General features: G+C 35.5%; 2 protein-coding genes across 4 annotated transcripts in view; one reads left to right on the plus strand and one right to left on the minus strand.

Moving 5' to 3' along the window:
• Positions 1–3,251: 3,251 nt before the first annotated feature.
• On the minus strand, positions 3,252–21,828 carry LOC123718220 (mannosyl-oligosaccharide glucosidase). 2 transcript variants are annotated; one of them, XM_045674669.1, is made up of 17 exons: positions 21,501–21,828; positions 20,800–20,951; positions 20,371–20,548; positions 19,903–20,059; positions 18,757–18,902; positions 18,099–18,286; positions 16,634–16,789; positions 16,040–16,188; positions 14,736–14,908; positions 14,381–14,511; positions 13,158–13,268; positions 12,520–12,608; positions 11,446–11,565; positions 10,543–10,660; positions 10,038–10,228; positions 8,864–9,035; positions 3,252–4,256 (listed from the first exon to the last, which is right to left on the minus strand). In XM_045674669.1, the coding sequence occupies exons 1-16, from the start codon at positions 21,726–21,728 to the stop codon at positions 8,899–8,901; spliced, it is 2,424 nt and encodes an 807-aa protein (XP_045530625.1). In that variant the 5' UTR covers positions 21,729–21,828; the 3' UTR covers positions 3,252–4,256; positions 8,864–8,898. The 2 variants fall into 2 exon arrangements, with proteins under 2 accessions (XP_045530625.1, XP_045530624.1); XM_045674668.1 differs by having other exon boundaries at positions 3,252–5,157.
• Positions 21,829–22,408: 580 nt separating this feature from the next.
• The window catches only part of LOC123718222 (LIM domain-binding protein 2-like), a 40,709-nt gene continuing 40,225 nt past the window's right edge, over positions 22,409–22,892 (plus strand). For both annotated transcript variants that reach the window (XM_045674670.1, XM_045674671.1), the window contains exon 1: positions 22,409–22,753. In XM_045674670.1, the coding sequence (XP_045530626.1) occupies positions 22,727–22,753 (27 nt within the window). In that variant the 5' untranslated portion in view covers positions 22,409–22,726. The remainder of the gene's footprint in view (positions 22,754–22,892) is intronic.

Below are 22,892 nucleotides of genomic sequence, written 5' to 3' on the forward strand. Positions count from 1 at the left end.
TTTATAAACTAATCAAAATTTAAAGTTTTCAAAAAATTTGCTGGCGAATTGTTTATACATATTTTAAACATGTTTTACTTATATATGTTGTTTCTTGCTTATACCAAAAATAAACATTAATATTATGATTAGGTCATAATTCATTGCTTTTAACTTTTATCTTAGAACCATGTTCAAATTTCAGTTTTGATATAAATTTGTGTGAATTCTTTTTATGTATTTTAACTCTGCGTGGAGCTTTAAATGTTTTACCACAAATATCACAAGGATATAAGTATCCATCATCATAATGGACCCTGTTAATATGTATAGCTAAATATGGTTTATTTTTAAACATAGCACCACATAAGTCACATCTAACCACCATAATAACATGACAGTTATTAATATGATGCAGAAGACAATCCTTACTATTAAATACCTTTGGACATTCATCACATTTAAAATGATTTACAATATTTTTTTCTTTTTTGTTTTTCTCTTTTTCGTGCACAGTTCTAAAATGGCGCTTTAATGTTATCTTTGTTTTGAAGGCCTTTCCATTTTTACATATATAACATGTTAAAGTATTGACTTTGTGAACTGCTATATGTGCATACCAATATTTCTTTGAAAATATCTTGTTGCAAACATCACATTGCTTTAAGTTATTTTCATGTAGCTTCAGCTTTAAATGTGATTTCTTGATGTGTTTTTCTAAAGCAGGCTTAGTTGGAAATTTCTCTGGACAACGGTGACAAAATAACCACTTCACTTTAGGAACTTTTACTTGTATATGAGTTAAATTATGCTGTAAATATGTGAAACTGAAACATGAACGTAAATATTAGTTTAATTGACAAAAAATTTAGTATTACAGTAATTCACTCTATGAAATATACATATGTTATTATATATTTATCTATTTAAACATGCACGAAACATCGTGAGGAAACCAGCTTTAGACCCAAAAAGTCGACAACATGCGTCAGGCACAGAAGGTTGATCATCTACTTGCCTATTAGATTAACAAATGATCATGAAACAGATACAGAGATCTGAGGCCAAGATCTAAAAAGGTTGTAGCGCCATTGATTTAAAAAAAAATATATATCTATTTAACTACATACATAAAAATAATTTAATCTACCATATATGCCACGCTGTCTCTTGCTAGCGCCGCAACACGAATTAGAATTGCCACAAAAATTAAAATTATCACTTGACTTATATTACCTATTTGGAAATATTTGATCACATTTGGCGCAGATTCTTGGAGCCTCTAAAACTAAGTCATTGTAATCAGTGAACGTATCATTAATACAAGTTTGAAATACTTCACATTCTAATTTTAATTCTTCTTTTAACACAGGAAAGCAAATTTTGTTGTATTGAGCGCCGTCCGAATATGTTATTTCTTGTTTAACTTCCATAATTTTTGTGTCCATAATTTACGATTTAATTTATAACGGCTAGAAAATTAAAAAGTAACATTGCACATTTATTTTGTAAGAAGTTAGTGATTACAATTATACTGTACTAATTATATATATATATATATATATGATTTTGTATTTTGTAACGTCAATTGTAAGTAACATAACCCACAGATGAAAATGTAGGCTGTACCTACAAGCAAATAATTTCTGATACCTCATACCACAGACTAAGGTTATGGCTCACGGCTTTTAGGAATACGATGACTCTTAGATGTGTGACTTTAGGTTTAATAATCAGTGAAGAGTTAAAGATAGTCAGCTAAAGTAAACAGTAAAGTTGTTGTTTTATGTAACTATCATCATTATTACCAATTTTTTGTGGCAATTTGCACAGTAAAGTGATAACCCCAAAGGCGATCCGCATTACTAATTTATTATGAGTGGCAATGCCAGAGACGGCCCGCAACACATCTATCATACCTAAAATCACGTAATTAGTGAAGTAGTAATCCCAAAGACGACCCGCAGCACTAAATATTTACGTGAAAAGTACCTACATACGTAAGTTAATAACATGTTCTTCAATTAAGTGATAACCCCAGAGGTTACCCGCAAAATTGATTTATAAAGAGCAGGTAGAATCATCGGTGTAGAACCAAACCAACTTTCGTACGACGGCTCCTGCGACGGTGTATGGGGCAGCGACCATGCTGCGAGTGGCTCGAGCGGGAGCACGAGGCCGAAGACAACGCGACGCAGCTGCAGCGGGACGTGACGGCGATCTGCTTCGTGAGTGCATCAGTGGCGGGACTTCCAATCTTGAATCACCTCGATGTTATCGATGTTAAGGACGTTGTGCTTGTGCATGTGCAATTAAATTTTTAAACTCTTGAATTTTTTCCATAAATCCTCGAATCGTTACACTCGAGTTTACGCTTACTAATCTTAAATTTTTTAAAGAAAAAGATGCGCTTGTGCTGCTCAACGAAATAAATGTAAAATGTGAATGACGATCGTCGTTAGGCAAAGAACAGGAACATTTCAACATTACCTTCATTTTTGAAAATGAAGGTATTGTTAAAATATGTGTTTTATCTACCCTCACTACACCTAACTACAGTGCGGAATGGCAACACGATAATTATGTGCTACTACATGTAATCTATGCTAATCTTGAGGACATAGCTCTTCGTATAATTATGATAGAACTTCACTTACAGGTAAGTTCGTTTTATCATCAAATTTATATGCAATGTAGTATACTTCCCTCGAAATTAATATATGTGTTCACATACAAATTAGCTTAGCTTTAGTGGGTTATTGTTGGTAGAATGGTAACTGCTGGCACGATTTTTTACGCCTGTGATTGTGATTGCCTTTGTGTGTACATGTCGCAGGCAACTAGGTTAATAAGCCGTTCAATTACCAGCCTAGTATTTTAACTGGCGGCCTGAAAGACTTTCAGCCAGTTGATCAAGCAGCTAGGGAAACAACTTGGTAAACTAATTTTAGATGAATTTTGAATTCGCCATAGTACTAAGCGTGCTAAACAGCTCTCCTTGGAGTTATGCCTACTGGCGTTTGGGTTTGAAAAAGTTTAATCTGACAAACCTTTTAAAGGGGTTTGTTAGGTAACTTCTTACTATAGACCAATCGCCCAGCAAAGGTCGAATCTCGACCAAATCGCAATGGTCTTGCGTTTTATAATTCAGAATTTCATTTGAAATCAATAAATGAACTTGAGTATCAGTTGTGTTTTTCTATTATAAAAATTTTAAGTATCCAGGCCATAGCTAAAACAACTTACCGACCATAGACATTAAAAAACAATGATAAATTTATAGCTTTTATGTAACAAATTATTTACAAATACATACAGGTCACACGTACCTTCTTATTCGTAAAAATAACTGCTTTAAGTGCTCAATACGGCGCTTTTCGAGCGATAAAAGATTGTTGAATCATAACATTAAGTTTCTCTATTGCGCTACTAGAGGTCGCTTATTACATTTTTTTATGAATAAGAGGGTATTTACAAATAAAAAGCATATTTTATTACTAAATCATTGATTTGGATGACAAAACAACATGTCCTGTCTTCAAAATACACCAGCATTATCAACCAACGTTGTTTCCATAGCCTAGCTCAATGAATATTTTACAAATTGAGTTTTTTTAATGCAATCAGATTCCAATTTACCGTGTAAAGCAATGTTTCCCATCCTTTTTTATGCCATGAGACATTAGCCTTTCTAATATTCATTTACATACATAATTGTTAATACAAAATAATTGAATTGTTATTGATATTGGTTCTTATTTCCAAAAGATTCCGAACACTTATAAACATACTGCCGTAATTGTAAACCAGAATATTCTTTACTTTCTTTAGGAGCTGAAAAGTTTTTACTCAGAACAATAATATTGAACTACACACATAAAAAGAGTGGCGGAGAGTTCATTGCCAGTTCTTCTGTTCCGTTCTACGCCCTTGATTTGAGAACTGGCTGAACTTGAAGTAAATGTAAAATTAGAAGCATTTAATATATATTTCTTTTTTGACGTTCATAAGTGTACATTGTGTTACCTGTATGAATAAATGATTTTTCGACTTTGACACACATGTTCTAAAACCCGTACCGTCTTGAACAATTCAAAAACTATGTAGTCCTATAAAGTTATTTAGTTTAATTTTGTAGCAACAGGTGAAAAGGTACGCAAAACTAATTATGGACTAGACAAATCATTATAAATTTCACACTACAGTACTAATAATATCTCCGCCTTATAGGACGCGTTAGTCGATTTGAATGTCCAGTCACAACTTCGTCTTAGGCACTGTCGAATACAACAAATATCATGCATAGAATTAAACAGTTGATACAACACTTGGTACTACGTCTTAAGATATCTTATACGGACACTTTTCGCTAACAAACTTCAAAATTATACAACAAAACTTCTAATGGTTAGACAACTATAATTATCAATATGTCAACCACATCATAGACTTCCTTCGCCCAAATACTTTTTCTCCCTCTGCCCTTGTATCTTTAATCCTATCCTATGTGCAGAAAGTATTCCTCTTGGGCGACAATAGTTTCGTTATAAAATTGTAGAACTTATACATCAAGTACTTAAAACCATTTATATGTATAATGGAAGAGACTAGCAGCCCAACACAGGGGATCCTAGTGTACATAGTGAACTCTTTCTTTGAACTAAACCACCTTTTTCATAAAGTTTCTTCTTTCTTTCTTTTCTTTTAGGTTTGTTGCCTGTTTGTGCAAAGAATTTTGTACGTTAAATCTACGCTTTGTCGTACGTATTCAAATTTTGTCCTGTACACACCTCGCTCGAATTTGACAATAATGTGTTTCTCTAAGGCATTTGGCAGTGCTTTATGAATACATACATTAAAGCATTTACCCAACTTAAAATATAACATTACGAAATAAAATGTGAATATTACACCAATCATGGTCAGCAAGACTACAACAAATTTGTTATTAACAAGCCTATGAAAAGCAGCGCCATCTATGGATTAATTTAAGTAACTAATTCACGTTTTTACCGACAATACACGCGGCAAGGAAATAAATTGTTAATATGAATGAGCCTATGGAAAGCAGCGCCATCTGTGGATGAATGTAGGTAACTGATTCACTTTTTTACCGACAATACACGCGGCAAGGAAATAAATTGTTAATATGAATCAGCCTATGGAAAGCAGCGCCATCTGTGGATGAATTTAGGTAATTAATTCACGTTTTTACCGACATTACACGCGACAAAGAAAGAAATTGTTAATACTAATGTATACATGATTTATTACTTCTATTACAAACGATGTTTTGGCACTGTTTGTCCCGACTTTTTTTTAAATCCTATGGATGACGCAAATTACGGAAGCGTTTACTTTCAACAAATTTCCACTACAAATACTATTAAGTAATTTTTATATAATTTACGGAAAAAACTTTTCTATAGAATAATCGTTTCTAAATAAATTTATATTAACCGCAACAACGCCTTCCGTTTCGTTATTCATAATGCATAAACCAAATTTGATCAAAACTAAATCCCTACAAAGTGTCAGAAGTCTAGTGAGTAACATCCCCATCAAGAAGGGAAAGACAGTTGTACCTTCTTTTCTAAAAGGTTTTAAGGAACTTCTTCCTATTGAAGAAATTGAAATTTTTCCCATACACATATTTCTAAAATAAAGAAAATTATAATTTACAATAAAAAGAAAAGAGGGCCTTTGAGGGGGTACCCATTATTGAAAGGCCAGCAACGCTACCGCGAGCCTTCTGGCATTGCGGGTCCATGGGCGGCGGTATAAATTAACATCAGATGAGCAATTTGCCCAATCGATACAAAATGACGGTAGACCCTTTAATTTTAATAAATGACCCTTTTACTACCAAAGTTTCTACCTATCATCTACAAGACTTTCACATAAGGGGCATTTAAGCAAAGTCTCATTTCTGAATCCTACCAGCTAATTTGGCTTTATTGTCACAAGATGGCGCCACATTTTACGAAAGCGAATTTACGATCTTTTAAGTTACGTACTAACGTATACGTCTACTACTACAACTAGCGCCATCTAATTACTTTGAACCTTGTAATCTAATAAATGCTTAAAGGATTGTAATGCGAAATTTACACGCATTTGTTTTTTGTGAGTCTATATAACATAGATTTTAACACTTAAACAAATGATAATTATTATTATTATAACTCAAATCGAGTCGATTTAAAAGGAATTACAGTGTGTAAATGCAATGATAAATAAAATTATAAGTTATTAAATTACACACTTAAATACTGATATAGGGAGGATTTTTAACGATTATGTAACGAGAATTAGATTCTAAATATCGTTAAAATTTCACCAGTATCACCTCGACGTCCGCCATTCCACAACTGAGAGGTTTCTGAGGCAGTTTTTGCCACCACTATGTGGAACCAGCTGCCCTTTGAAGTATTTCCGAACCAATTTGACTTAAGGTCCTTGAAAAGAGCGTACCAATTCTTAAAAGGAAACGCAATGTGAGCCCTTCATAAAAAAAGTCCATATATCAAAAACGACTTAACGATTGCAATAAAACTTGGAAAATTTCTAATTTTATGAATTGACTTTGAGGTTCACAGAAATTTGTCCAATTCAAACTTACATAAGTCAAAACATTACCTAAATGTTTCTGAACAAATTTAACATATTTAATATTAAATATATACGTGGGTAACACTGAAAATGTTTAGAACTGGCCAGTTGGAAACATTGCTAATGAAAACTTTTTTGAATTTCAAGTTGAGAACTCTTTGGTAAATGTAGTATATTGCATTAATTTGTCATTTGTTTTTGTGAATTGGCGGCAAATCTAAAACTCTTGTTACACGTGAAAATGAACCTAACGCGAGAAAATTTTCAGTCAATGATTTATTATGACTTTCGTTGTGGGCTTACTGAACAACAAAGCTATGATAGGCTGCGATTAGCATTTCTTAATGAAGCCCCATCACGTACATCATCACTATGTACAATTGGTTTAACGAGTTTAAGCGTGGACGAAGCAATCTCAATGATGACTCGCGTGAGGGATGTCCTTTAACAGCCTCTACTGAAATTGACATCAGTGATGCATGCACGCATGATAGAGGAATATAAGAGAGTGACCTATCAGCAGATACGGGCAAGCCTAGGCATTGGTATGACTCAAGTTTTTAAAATATTACACGAACATTTAGGTGTCAGGAAGCTATGTACCAGATGGATTTCCCATACTTTAACCGACGACCAGAAACACCTTCGCATGGACTGGTGTCGCCAAATACTGTATTTGACATCGTCACAGGTGATGAAAGCTGGATATATTGCTACGAACCCAAAACCAAAAGACAATCATCTCAGGGTGTGTTTCCTTTCGACGATCGGCCTACTAAGGTACAGAAAGGAAGAAGTTCTTTCATCATTCTTTGGTCGGAAAGGTTATTTCGCGACAGTTGGGCTAGAAGATGAAAAGACAGTCACGGCAGACTGGCATGTCAATCGCTGTTTGCCTGTTGTCTTGAACAAAATTCTACAGCAGTGCCCTCGAAGCAGGATCCTCCTTCACCACGGCAATGCTTCTGCGCACTCCGCAAAACGGACTGGTGTATATTTGACTATGGCAGGTGTCGAGATAATGAGTCATACAGTCCTGCCAGGCCAGAACTGTATGGCGGATGACTCACAGCTCTGCGACTTTAATTTATTCCTAAGAACTAATAAAATTCGAGGTATTCGCTTTGCGAGCCCTGAAGACGCGGTGAAAGCGTACAAAAATGCCATATAAGAGATCTTCCTTATGGGTCTCTTATGGGCCCACTGCTTTTCTCAGTGGTTCCATCGAATGCGAAGATGTGTGGAGAGGAACGGAGATTACTTCGAAGAACAATAAAAGTATTGGCAACTTTCTCCATTAAGCCGTTTTTCATTTTCTAAACATTTTCAGTGTTACCTAGGTATATATAGGAAAATTAGATATATATACGTATGTAGCGACATCACGGCATGTGTACGGTATGGAGATGGAAAACATCGTGAGGAAACCCTTTGACCAAAAACAATATCTATTTATTTATTAAAGTTCACCACAACATATATAATGCTATATCTACAATATGTTACTGTGTGTTTTACTGTGAAAATTATTTATTTGCTTAACAAAGCATTCTTTAAATAGATCAGCCATATCCAGTTCTGGATAAGTTGTGTTTGTTGATTTATTTGAGTAAGATTGCAAAAATTAATCATTGTATTGACTATTTCCTGTGTTGATTTATTTGAGTAAGATTGCAAAAAATAATCATTGTATTGACTATTTCCTGTCATTTGAATGAGCGATCGAGCCGCCATCTTGTCGAGGCGCCAAATTGTCTTTACCTCATTCTGCTCTAGCTAATTTCCGATTTATTCCAATTTGTATCGTGGTAGGAAGCAGACATATGACTTCCAAGTTAAACAGTGAATATATTTCTTTACGAATTACAACAGTGTTTGTTCTGTTGTAAACAGTTCGCGAAGACGGCCGCAAACTAGTCATGAACTTACGGTGCGTTTACGGCTTTTGAATCTCTTAAATAGTTGGGAGTTTGTATCTCCCATGGAAGGGCTTCACAGCTCGCTGGTTCGCGAAAAAAATGGAAAATCCCTATATTGAGGACGTAAGTCACTTTTTGCAAATCTACTCCTGGATGTAAGAAAACATGGTGAGAAAACCGGCTTGGAAACCCAAACTAATGCGTTTGTGACAAATTGTGAAACAGTTTCAGAAGTCTTAGGCCCAGAGCTGAAAAGGTAGCGCCACTGATTATAAATCTACTCCGCATCTATACTAAACAAAGCGAGCAATATTGACTGTAATTGAGCATCTCTCAGTGGAAGTTAAATTCACCTTTGCCCAGGCTGTTGTATCTGACAATTTTAGTTCTAATATTCGTCAGCCATCATTAAAACGAAAAGTGCGGTCCATCCGGTGAACGGCTTACATCCGGAACCGCGGCCATCTTGGTCCGAATACTGCTCCCAGAAGTATCCCGTCTTTTTGTACTGCGTTATTATATTACCTAGAATAATCAAATTTGTTATATAAACTCGTTAGCTATGTATATGCTTAAATGGCCGTTCAATTAACAGCCTAGCCTTTTAACTAAACGGCGCAGTTTAACTAGCGGCCTCAAAGATATTCAGCCAGTTGATCAAACAGCTAGGCAAATGACTTGGATCTATGTCCTGTTGACTGTTAATTCAAATTAAGTTCCACTCTCAAACTCGGAACGAAACTCTTCAAACTGTCAATATGGCGTCGGCAAACCACAACTTTGATGGAGTTGTCCAAAGATTCATAAAAAAACAACAAGTATAATGGAAGAGTAGTGACAATAATAATGAGACTTTGACTTAAGCCATTTAATTTTAAAAAACCTATTTTTATGTCAAATGTTTTATCTATTTTATTTCTGACGCATGCTCTATCGTACGAATGTCCTAAGCATTAGCCAGTTTATTATGTTGTAACAAACGCTACGGCTGGCAAACGAATATCTTTGAGGCCGTTAGTTAAACGGCGCCGTTTAGTTAAAAGGCTAGGCTGTTAATTGAACGGCTAATTAAGCTAGTTGACATATACATTTTGCTAATAGATGCAGAGGACCGAAAAAAGAGTCATGCCATGCATAAAATCAAGTCCATCCTCAAAACTATGAAGAAGTAACAGACATACAACGTAAATCGGTTTAAAGAAACGATGTAGTATATTCTTAATAGGTCGACAACGCCCTTGCGAGCCTTCTGGCTTTAGTTACACGGGCGATATCTTAACTGATAGACTGATAGAAAAAGGAATAAATATAATTTATGACTCGAATCCTCAGTTAAAAAGCCTCGACTATAGATTTCTGATACTTAACAGAATAATATCTATCGCACCTATCAACATATCGATATACACCTATCCATAAGACCTGTAAGTGCGAGCGAGACAGACAGATAAATATGATTTATGACCCGAAACCTCAGTTAAAAAGCCTCGACTATAGATTCCTGTTATGAGGGTTGTAACTACTTACCAACGACATTCGTTTTCAGTTTCGTATGAAGCTCCTCCGCTCTACTGGCGTGAGGTCCTTCCACACTTGCATAATGTTTCAGTGCTGATAAGGCCAGATAATTAATATTTATCCAGACTTGGCCTCTCCAGTATGGAGGGTCGTGTTCCGTGTTACGTTTCATGTACAATGGGGCGGATTTTGATAGAGACCTAAAATAGAGAAGACTACATCACTACTTCTAGAAAAGGCCGGCAACGCACTCGCGAGCCCTCTGGCATTGAGAGTGTCCATGGGCGGCGGTATCATTTAACATCAGGCGAGCCTCCTGCCCGTTTGCCCCCTATTTTATAAAAAAAAAAAAGTTTAGTTTAATGATAACTTTAAAAACATAGTTTACGTCGTTATAATTTTTTTTTAATTGGAGTTCTTTGAGAAGGAGATAGACAAGAGTAGCCAAGAGTCCTCTGTCGCTTAATATAAAAAAAACCTAGACAAAATTAAGAAATATCTGCCCCGCACGTACCTAAGGCCATAAGGTGACCATAATAAACTCGGCTTGTCCAGAACAGCAAGGATTTTCCCCAAGTTATCGCTCTTCGGACTCAGCACTTTCAGTAACATTGGAAACAGTGATATATAACCTGAAATTAAAAAAAAAGCAACTCTCATCTCATCTTTGAGTCTAGAACAGGTTAATTCATGCTGATGAGGGAAAATCATGTGGAATATCGTGCTTTGGATCCAAAACTTGACATGTGTAAACAGAACCTAACCTTACCTAGCTAGAATATTCATCACGAAACATACAGAAATCTTAACTAAGCATTCTAACTTTTGACGCGACAACGTCTAATAAATCTATAAACGCCAGTGTCCTGTTACGCTCATTGTCCCGTTACGCTCACTGTCCCGTTACGCTCATTGTACGCTTGCGCTATGTATCTCTCTTCCACTCGATTGGCCTATGCGGAGGATACACTTCTTGGTAACCATACAAAATCAAACACTTCATCAATGTTTTGTTATCGTCCATAAAAAAGACTTTACAGACAACCACTTTTTTATTGAATAAAGGTTTGCGTAGTGGCTTTAACTCATCTGTTACAAAAAATATAGTTATTTATACATACACATACATTATATACTACGTCAACACTGTAATATTAAAAAATATATAGGATATACAATATCGCTACTGTATATGTGAAGACAGCGTCCAGTAGACAATGTCTTTGTGTAACTGGTTCTGGACCTTGGTATCGCAAACTATCTTGACCTGCACACATATCCCCTAAGTAAAAAGAACATTCTTGGAGAGGACTTGGGTTGCTCACAAGATGTTAAATAGATAGTGTAAGTTGCTGCAAATTCATTCACGATGGTGACTCATGTGCAACTCCTGCGCATAGCAGAGTCGGTAACTCACCAAAAGCCGATGCAACCAGCCTGGGCTGAGGTGGGCTTGTGACAGAGCGAACTACTTTCAACCCTTCTCCGGGAAATTTAGACGCTTGACGAACTAACTTCACACCATCTGTATGCAAACCTGAAAGATGATTACGTTTGAAATTAAGAGTGAGAAAGAGAAAAAGAAGAAGAGGTTTTTATAATTGCCCGTATGTGTTAAACAACTCATTGCTGAGTGTTCCGCTGAAAAAATAGTTCTACTTGCGGAACAGGGAATCCGAATTCAGGGATCTGATTTCCAAAGGAATGTTTGCGACCAGAAATGACGCTGGTACTCTGTAACTTGGAGTATCCATGATGTCGTTACACAACTGGGCATTTTTAAAGGATCTTCTGGCGCGGCCTATGTGGTACCAGCTGTCCGATGAGCACCAGAGCACCAGATGTCCAAGTAGCGTAGCAATTCTTGGTAACAGACTTGCGAGGCTCCTGGCAGTGTAGATGTCCATAAGTGGCGGTATCACTTATCAGATGAGCCTTCTGCCAATTTTCCCCCCGTTGTGTAAGAAAAGGCCGGCAACGAACTTGCGAGTTTTCCGGTATTGTGTCTATGAGCGGCGGTACCACTTAACATCAGCTGAGCCTCCTGGCCGTTTGTAACTAGTTCTAAAAAAAAGGCCGGCAACGCACTTGTGAGTCTTGCAATAATGTGAGTGTCTATGAGCGGTGGTATCACTTAACATAAGGTGAGCCTCCTGGCCGTTTGTACGATATTCTACAAAAAAGGCCGGCTACGCACTTGCGAGTCTTCCGGTAATGTGAGTGTCCATAAGCGGCGGTATCACTTATCAGATGACCCTTTTGCCCGTTTGCTCCTTGTTCTATCAAAAAGGGCCGGTAACGCACTTGCGATTTTTCTGGTAATGTGAGCGTCCACACGCGGCGGTATCACTTAACATCAGCTGAGCCTCCTATAGGTGGACTAGGCTCCTATGTTACCGCATTCCACCCAGAGCAAACTTGGTTGCGTTATGCCAACGGAAAAGTCGGTGACTGTCTTCCTCATGTCCCTTCTCCTGTTGATGAAACTTACCATAATCAGCATATGAATTTGAATGAGACGCCCAATGCAACTTATTCAATAATTTTTCATCGCCAAGTTGTTCACGAATCGCTTCAAATCTGTAATATGACAAAATATCTAATTTTTGACACTGTCATTAACTTATTCATTAATATTTATGTAACAGTCACTCAATGTCATTAATTCCTTCAACTCTGTAAGCGGTCAAAAGTTCGAAGTCTATGCTATGTTCCAAATTTAAACTCATTCAAAGCGTTCTCTATTTGAAATTCGTCAAATTTAAAAATGATATTTAAATTAAGAATTCACGACGCTTCGAGTGATTTTTATAATCAGTGAGCATTGACACTAGACTGTCAGCTTTCCCTCCATTATATTATACAGACGTCAAATTATCTATGGTAACACTTATTTATTCTTTAATTAGAAATCACTCCGGTTTTTATTCTAAGTATATTTCAGGTGGTAAAAATATTATTAATAAAAAAATTGGTTAGTCGTACGCTTAGTTCTGTTTGATGACTCCATTTGTTTTAAAAATCTCCATATTTATTGTATCGACAACAAGGTATCAAGATAATATTGACCAGATATTGTCATAATACAGACTGCCTTAGGGAAACATGTCAAGACATTGTTTTACTTACTTAGAAGTATCCCTTTGCAGAGCAAAAGCGATAACTGTCATGGCGTCGGCTGCAGCAAACATCCAACAACGGAGATCAACGTGTCTCTCGATTTCCGAGGGATGAGAGGCTCTGAAAATTAATTTCAACCAACCTATTAATTATAAAAGAATAATATTATGTCTTAGTGCCAATAGTTAATTTGACAGTAAGAAAATAAACTGTTATTGAAAGTAATCTGTGCAGAAAAACAAATCCATAATAGTCACAGATTAACAATAACGTAACATGCTATGTAACCTAACATTAGTTATAAGGGGCCGTTCAAGTGTTACGTAAGCATTATAGGGAGGGGGATCTTTGATTTTCTTATATGGTGATTGTACGTTTATGAACTATTATTTTTGTGAATTTGGCTTACATTTGATCACAAGAGTGGGGGGGGGGGGTAAACAGTTATTCCCTAAGTTACATATGTATATTTTAGTTAATAATTAAAGATTAGATTTATGAACTCTCAATGTCAAATCATTTATTACGAGTTATTGTTAATATTATTTGAGACTTTCCAGAACTTTACACCATAACTGGTTTCTTGGGGGGATGGTGGGTCAAGAATCACCAAAAATTGCTTGACGTAATACGTGAACGCTAACGTTATCTTAGTTATACGCTTTAATTTTTAAACAATTAAAACCAGTAGCTACGCAGCTTCAAACAAAGTGTTCTATTTGAACATATTCAAAACCGCCGCCAATCCTAATTCCAGTCTTAATCCTTATTGTCTTGGAGTTTAATTTTATCGCAAACAATTTCAAATGTATCTCGTGCCTTAGGATGTTTGAGCCAATTCCGACATGTGTATGTATTTGCGTAAACACGGATATTAACATATTATTATTGGCGTTTACGTGTTTACAAGCATGTTACGTCACGGATCTGATGCGACGCCATCTTGCCTAGCATATGGCGGGTTAATATAATGAATGTAAAGCCAAATTAATATAATTTAAAATAAAAATTTGTATAGGTAAATCGAAATGTTTGAACTGTCCAAGTATGGTGGAAGAACACACAAATTTGTATTCAATTTAGAAGTAAGCGAACTTGTGATCGCGCGGTACTCCAACTGATGATCAGTGGAATGGAGTTACAGAGTACCATGCAGGCCTATTATAAAATTATGTAGAACTAATCTATACATACGGAGAAATAATTCATAATTTTAAAAAAATACTGCTGACCTTGGATAGTCATCAAGACCTGAAGTCAGCGTTTTAGGGTTCAGCTGAATCCCGTCATCCTCCCTTCCTCTCCATCTGTAGGTCGTGGGTTCGATGCCTTTTTGACTATTTAGGAACCAGTTGTACCACGTCTGAAAGTAAATTAGCAAGCTGATGAAGATAGCAATTCACAAATCCTCTACCATCACACCCTGACCCGGAAATTATCCAAAAACCAGGGGCAAATTACATAAAAACAAAAAGTATTTTTCTAAAAAGTACCAGGCTCCCATAACAGATAAAGAGTTGGGGCTGTCATTTCTATAATTAATTTTATGGAACGCTTAAAAGGGCCAATATAATAATCTTCACACACCTGAAGTCTCGGGAACATTCTTTCCAGCATACGCCGATGCTTGGAATCATGTTGGAAGAGATTTGGCCTTCGCTGGACCATGTTTGCGATCTGTATCAGTAACATGGGTGGATTAGCCGCCGCGTTGCTTTGCACTACGAACTCTTTAGGCACTCGCGCCAATGATTCCGCACCTGGAATATTAATTGTAACAAAAATGTTAACCCTGTTTAGAGGATTATGGAAAGGTTCTTGCTTTAGATGACGCAAAATAAAAACATTTAGGTTTTTAAACACATAACAACTGTCAATTAAAATAAAGCTAAAATTTTCTTAGGAATACTAAAAGAAGTTACCTCTTATTAGTAATACTACGTAATATATAAATGAAAGCTATTCGAGCATTGAAATATTGATGTTATGTATTTAGTTCATAGTTAAATTACTAAATTTACAGTCATTTGTCTAATTAGACTGACCATCAAACGCGTTTACGATTGTTTCGTTTAAACATAATTACGGACAATACAATAACACATTACGACGACACATTTTGAGGAATTCTTAGAACGCTGGCGGAAATATTATCTAAACTAAACTCTATGGTTGTTGCAATTTGGTAAAATTAGTAAACCATAGAGTTAAAGAAAAAAAAATCGCTGTTAAAGGACGTCCCGTCCACGTGGATCACCATTGAGATTGCTACGCCCACGCTTGAACTCGTTAAACCAACTGTACATAGTGGCACGAGATGGGGCTTCATTAAGAAAAGCTAATCGCAGCCTATCATAGCTTTGTTGTTCAGTAAGCCCACAACGAAAGTCATAATAAATCATTGACTGAAAATTTTCTCGCGTTCGCTTCATTATCACGTGTAACAAAAGTTTTAAATTTGCCGCCAATTCACAAAAACAAATGACAAATTAATGCAATATACTACATTTACCAAAGAGTTCTAAACTTGAAATTCAAAAAAGTTTTCATTAGCAATGTTTCCAACTGGCCATTTCTAAACATTTTCAGTGTTACCCTCGAATCCGTAGAATAAAGACAAGTTTTGCAAAAAATCACAAAAATGCAGAAAAAAATACAGTTCTCCTACAAGTCAAAAATGAGAAACTAAGTGTTTTACGTCTTTGTTCCCCGGGACAAGCAATATAGTATACATTGTGAATATTCAACAAAAACTTAACCACTTGTAGTTAACATATGTATGTAAGTAATTCTTTTAATTAGAACGTTTAATTGTCATAAAATTGTTAATCCCTAGATATAAGGAAAATCCATCTTAATTTAAGGTTTAAATAAGAAATTTTTGGACTCACCCAATATCTGCTCCCGAGGTATCCAGCCCTCGACATTGATAAGATCCAACCAATGAGCAGCAATGTCCATCTGAATATCTGGAGACCAGCGACCTACAAGTAGACCGTGAAAACCTTCATCCCAAAGGAAACCACGGGGGAAGAATGACCTGAAGTTGAGAGAGAGAGAGAGACAATTTTTAAAAGGAGAATACATTTATAAAGTACCAGGCTTGCAGAATCGATAAGGCGATCTATATTGATTTTGTTAGAATTTAAAAAAAAAAACCTTTAAATAACATTATTTTTAATATACATGATACCAGACACTCAACTCCAGAGGGCTCGCGAGTGTGTTGCTGGCCTTTTAAAGAATTCGTAGTCTCTCTTCATGAAGAACTAAGTCGGATTAGTTTGAAAATACTGGCTGGTGGTTTTCTGTTAGTGAGTTGACTGTGTGTCAGACAGGGTGCCATGAGATGAGACAGATACAGAAATGATCCACCAAAAGGCCTACCAGCACATTCGTTATTTAATAACGACAAATAATAAATATTAAATTCTTTAAAAAATAAAAAAAGTACTAGGCTCCCATAATCTATAAAGACTTCTTACCTACTCGGTACTCCGGTATACAAGGCCGCCTTCCAATAAGGCACTGGTTCGCGTGTGTATTGTGACTGCACTCTGCTTGTACCGTCGAAATAACCAATACCACCAACCATGTTCGACATGGCCGCCTTTGCAATAGATATATCTACTTCGGAATAACTGAAAAAAAATTACCTATTTTCAGAATATAAGCGATACAATTCCTAGAAGAAATACATATCATATATATGTATTTATTCTAGGAATATGCTATATCTACCTATATATCTTAATATATATAAATATCCTGTCACAATGTTTGTCCGCGATGGACTCCTAAACTACTTAACCGATTTTAAATTAAATTGGCACACCGTGAGCAGTCTGGTCCAACTTAAGAGATAGGATAGCTTAGATCCTTAATTATAGTCGCAATTTTATTTTATTGCAAATTATTTGTCTATAATTAATTGACAGTCACAATTATCTGTTAACTCCAAAAGATTCTAACAGATGTCGATACTTTTCGCCTGGATTGAGTAAGTAATCAATAGATGGCACTGCTATGGTAAACCGACAAATGTGTCATATAAGCTACAATTCAATTACAATTAACGAAATTCTGTATTAATCTTAGTAGTTATTAGGTAAAATGAAATAATTTTATTCTTTGTATTATTGGCTCTGATAATAAAAGCCTTTTGTCAAAGTTTATTTAACCAATTTCTATAAAGTTGCATATAGTAGATCATTTTTCGAAAAATAAGGTCATAAAGAATTCACACTTCTTACGTCTGTACACTAGTGTACACGCACACATTTTTTTAAGTTTATCATGCATACGATTTTTCTAAGAAATTGTAGACCGTTGATCATGACTAATAAGTAGGAGTCATGGATTATCTATACATTTTTCTTCTCTCCATATAACGCTATAAAATGCAATCCCTTCATTGTCGTTATATACAGTTTACACTCTATATATCTATACTAGTATGATCTGTCTCCATGACTTTCTTTATCAGATAGAAATATCACTTTATATTATCCTGTTACAATTTTTAATTGAATTCCATTTCACCTTGGCCTAATGGCTCCAGCGTGCGACTCTCATCCCTGAGGTCGTAGGATCGATCCCCGGCTGTGTACTAATGGATTTTATTTTTATGTGCGCATTTAACATTAGCTCGAACGGTAAAGGAAAACATCGCGAGGAAACCGGCTTGCCTTAGACCCAAAAAGTCGACGGTATGTGTCAGGCACAGAAGGCTGATCACCTACTTGCCTATTCAATTTACAAACGATCATGAAACAGATACAGAAATCTGAGGCCCAGACCTAAAAAAAGGTTGTAGCGCCATTGTTTTTTTTTCTATTTCTCCTAAGCTGAAAATCATATCTAGATGATTGTAGACAGTTAAAATTTCATCTAAATCCGTTCAGTAGTTTCTGGTTATATACAATATTAAAAATCGGCTGAAACAAATACCCTTTGTCTTTCAATTTAAACTCCTCTTCGAATCGTGCATCAAAAGATGTTTTCTTCTGTTCCAACACTTTGGTGTAATCCTCTCCTTTCAGAGGTGGTCCTGATAGGTCCTCCGTGGTATACACAATGTCTAGCACAAATGGTGTTTCTACCAGCATTTGTACTGGCACGAAGTTCACATCTTTATTCTGAAAAGACGTTAATAAAATTGTATTTTTTCCAGGTAGATATTAAAAATAAGTCTCGATTGTTAAAAGCATCAAAAATCTAACATTTATAGTAAAAATACTTTATCCAAACCCTTTTTTTTTTTAAAGATTTTAAAAAAAGGGATTTGGGTATGTGTCAGGTAATCTGTACCTTTCAAAATGTATCAAGCTGCAACATGTATTTTTTTCTTTTTAATGTTATGGCCTGGGCATGTATTTTTTTTAAAGTGTAACTTCGAGGTTTTTCGACATGTAGAAATTTCCAATAAACAAAAATTATTTTTCACTATACTTTATACTTTGTAGTATATTGTTTTATAGTTTATGTATGTAAAATTTATGTCATATTTTCTTGTGTATTACAACATTTACACTAAATTTACATTTATTTAATCGACAAAAACAAACCAAAGAACAATACTTTAAATATTTATTAGGAATAACTGTACCTTTGCATTAAGCTCATTGTCAGGTCCGAGAACAGCTAAACGGCCAAATGGGTGTTTCTCTACCTTCAATAGAGAATAATATTTCTCCTTTAAGAGATGTAGCCCCGGTGAATAGGCATCAGTGAATGCTGTGTGTAAGAGCTTTCCTGAAATTTTGACATTAGTTTCATATAATATTTATTAATAACAACCTCATTTCAACATATGATTTCATCATCAAGTATTTCTTAAATATAAAAAAATATGTAGACAGTTTTCATGGGTTTTTTAAAGCAAATACTAATTTTAATATATAAGACAAAGTCGGGGTTGTATGAACATTTATAAGTAGACAACGACTTGACCGATTCTCATGATATTTGATCTGTTATATTTGTCTCGAGTTAAAATCAGATATTTAAAAAAAAACCAACACAAAATGTTAATAGGTTTCGAAAGATTTCAAAATCGACATGATATATCCACAATATTCGGAAAATTTCGATTTTAAAAAAGTAGAATAAAGTCAGTAAGCATTATTGGCCTAGTGGCTTCAGCGTGGTATGCTCATCGATCCCCGGCTGTGCACCAATGGACTTTGCATATGCGTATTTGACATTCGCTCGAACGGTGAAGGAAAACATCGTGAGGAAACCGTCTTGCCTTAGATCCAAACGATGGCGTCTGTCAGGCACAGAAGGCTGATCACCTACTTGACAAATCATGAAACAGATACAGAAATCTGAGGTCCAGACCTAAAAAGTTATAGTTGTAGTGGTTTTAGAATAACGTCAGTAATGGAAAAGTTCAGACGATTAGTTAATAAGCTAATATTTGTTTTGGATTCATTGTATTATAGCTATCTGTAACACGACATTAATGTGTTAGGTCATCTAGTAGTAAGGGAGCGTTCAAGTATTACGTTACGCAATTTTTGGAGATTCTTGCCCCCCCCCCCCCCCCCATGAAACGCGCCGTAACGTTTCTGTATCCAATAGTAAAACGATTCGTGACCAACTCCAGTGACTCTTTAAACCTAAAACTTACCATTATGTGGTGTAAAGTACTGGAAAATAACGTATCGTAACGTTTTACAAGAGAATAATTCCATTGGAGCATAACCGTGACATGACATCTTACTAATGGGTCAAAAATTGGATAAATTACCTTGATGTGGTATTAAGTGGACTCTAAAATTGCCGAATGATGGTGTATAACCCACTATGGCACCCTTTTCGCCCCATATTCGTGACTGTGGACCGAACCCTTGTGACTCATCTAATGCCCCATACCATATTAACACATATGCATCGTTGGACTTATTCTGAAATATACAAAAACTGGAAATACTTTTTTATTTAAAATGTCTTATTTTTTTATAAACTGTAGAATATACATAGAAAACAACCTATATACAAAATTATTACTCATAACCGAACTCATAATCTTTTATTAGAAGTCGGTCACTTAGTTTTAGTAGTAATACCTAGGGCCAATCATTCACTGATCACACAGACCATGTTCGTATACAACATATGGCACAGATAGCAACATCCGTAAACCACACAAAAAGCAAGATTAATTATATTTAAAATAACGGGGTTTATATCCATTCAAATATTAAATATAACTTACCACAGATGTTATATTAATTCTGGCAGTCCAATGTCCACCATGCTCTCCGCCTGGCGTTTTTACAAAGGTAGTCACAATGTTATGAGGTGGGTCTGAAATTATTTGCTCTCCAAAGGTGAATCCGTCATGTCTTATCCAGCCATAACTTGGTAAGTTATCATTTTGATCACACCAGTGTCTGAAATTTATTAATGGCTTATTAATAAATATTTTTATAATTGAACTATGTATGCCTTAATTTATTTTTAAAATGGCTGTGTTTAAAATTTAATTAAAATTACCCACTTAGATGTCGTGATCTTATAACAGTTTAACTATGATTTCAATAATCATAGTAATTTCACTAACCTACAAAACATATGCAAGTAACTTGAAAGCAACGTTATTTAAAAAAAATTAAATTGTTATAAATAATATTTATTAACTAACCTTATTCCCTTATGTACAGCAGTTGCCAACTCATACCACATCATACCAAATACAGGTGATTTTGGTTCACGGCTCTTCAGACCAAAATACACTCCTGGTCTATAACTTCCCCAAAAACGGTCAGGAACATCTAATCCAGATTCTTTTACTGCCTAAATTGTTTAATTTTGTATTAATGATAAAAAAAAACTAGATTAAACTAAAGTATTAAGATTTGCATATTGTCAACAAGACATTGTTGTGTGACACTTTTGGAAGGTTTTACAATTTGAAAACCATTAAAAATTTATCATTCTGGAAAGTGTTCATTAATATATTCATTTTGTTTCAATAATGTTCAATCCATGCTTCATAGAGGATGCTCTATGTTACATGTTTACATATATCATACATGCTATCAAAGTATGACATTAAGTTAGATTACTACAAGTCACAAGTAGAAGGTGGAAATTATTAAAACTGACTCTCTAATCCAGGGAGAAGTAGAACACAGAGAAAGGAGAGAAGAGTGCCTAACAATCTATACATTATAAATGAAAATTTAAGAAATGTGACCATTGCCTATTCCAAGGAAGGCAACTCCAATTCCATGCAATTACATGGCAAAACTAACTCACTTATATTACGACACGTCGATAATTAAATAGTAACATGGAAACCTGTCTGCATCTATGCCGGCACCAAGATGTGCGTCGACTTACCTTTTCGCCGTCAAAAGGAGTATTCACTCGGGTTTCCAGGTACCCCAGGGTACCAATATACACAGCTACTGATAAACATATTACACCTAACGTAGTTTTCCATACGGATACATAATTATACGATCGGGTTCGCGGCTGACTTTCTGAAGTACTGGATCCACTTGTTTCTATGTTGCTACTATGTTTACTTAGCGAGCTGGGCTTTCTATGTTTTACCATTTTACGCATCGATATGTTAAATTTAAGTTATAATTGACACGTTACTATCTCTAATTATTATTTTTAATTTAAAAAATTATACAGCCAAGTGGAATATTGTAATTGGAATTTGGAAATCCTACATTGACAGTTGTCAGTTGATAAGCGATTATTGACAATTAATAAAAACATTCGAATTCAGCATTGACGTGTCGTGTGTAAAAATGCTTATAATTTTTTTACATATACAATGGAATTAGTTCTTCACATTTGAATTGTATATCGTGTAAAGTAAGAAAGGCTTTTTTTCACCCTCCCAAATACTTTACATTTTACTAGTTACGATGTTTTAAGTAAAAAATATTGCTCCAAATATTGTCACGAGATGGAGTTGGCTTCTACATAATACAATTTAGGCAGGTTACAAATTGGAAGAATTAATGATTTGTCAATATTCATTACGTAGACAAAAATGTGTGTTAAAAAGTGTTTCTGAACAAATATGTTAGTAAAAATAATAAAGATTTGTCGTATAAAACTTTGAAACGGGATTCTATTTTATTGATTAACAACCCAAATGAAGCTATGAGAGCGCTGCGAACGGAATTTATATAGAAACTTGCCAGCTGTCCAAAAGGTCGATAGAGTAGTTGAAGCGCGTCGGCATTACAGTTTTCCCCCCGCGTCGTTCCCCCGCGCCTCCCCACGCTCCGATCTCCAGTACAATCGAGCGCTACGGTTCGTGCGTACACAACTCGAAAACTCAATATGCGCGACGCGACGCGATTGTAAGACGAAAGATGTTTTTAAAAACTCATTAGTGAAATAATGTTAAACAGTTAATGAATAAACGTTATTATATATCGTGTAAGTGTAGACGTGAGTGTATTCGTTTTTCACCCGGTCGCCGGCGACGCGGCACGCGACGGTAAAAAAAAGCAACCAATGTCAGCTCAGTGGATTGTTGGTATAAACCAGTGTTGTGTAGTTTAAAATAGTTAAATGGATACACGCCGGGCAATGTTCGTATGAGGAAGAAAGGCAACCGAAACATTGTAAGTGGTGAATTCGAGTGGTTAGTTACAAAATGCGGGGTGTCTCGCCCCCGGTTCATATCGTTTGGGGTGGCTGAATAAGTACGGAGGTACGCAGTTCGGAGGTCCTGTAGGCAATCCCTCGACTTTTTTCTACCCG

Source organism: Pieris brassicae, chromosome 14, assembly GCF_905147105.1.
Source record: "Pieris brassicae chromosome 14, ilPieBrab1.1, whole genome shotgun sequence".
Lineage (NCBI taxonomy): Eukaryota > Metazoa > Arthropoda > Insecta > Lepidoptera > Pieridae > Pieris > Pieris brassicae.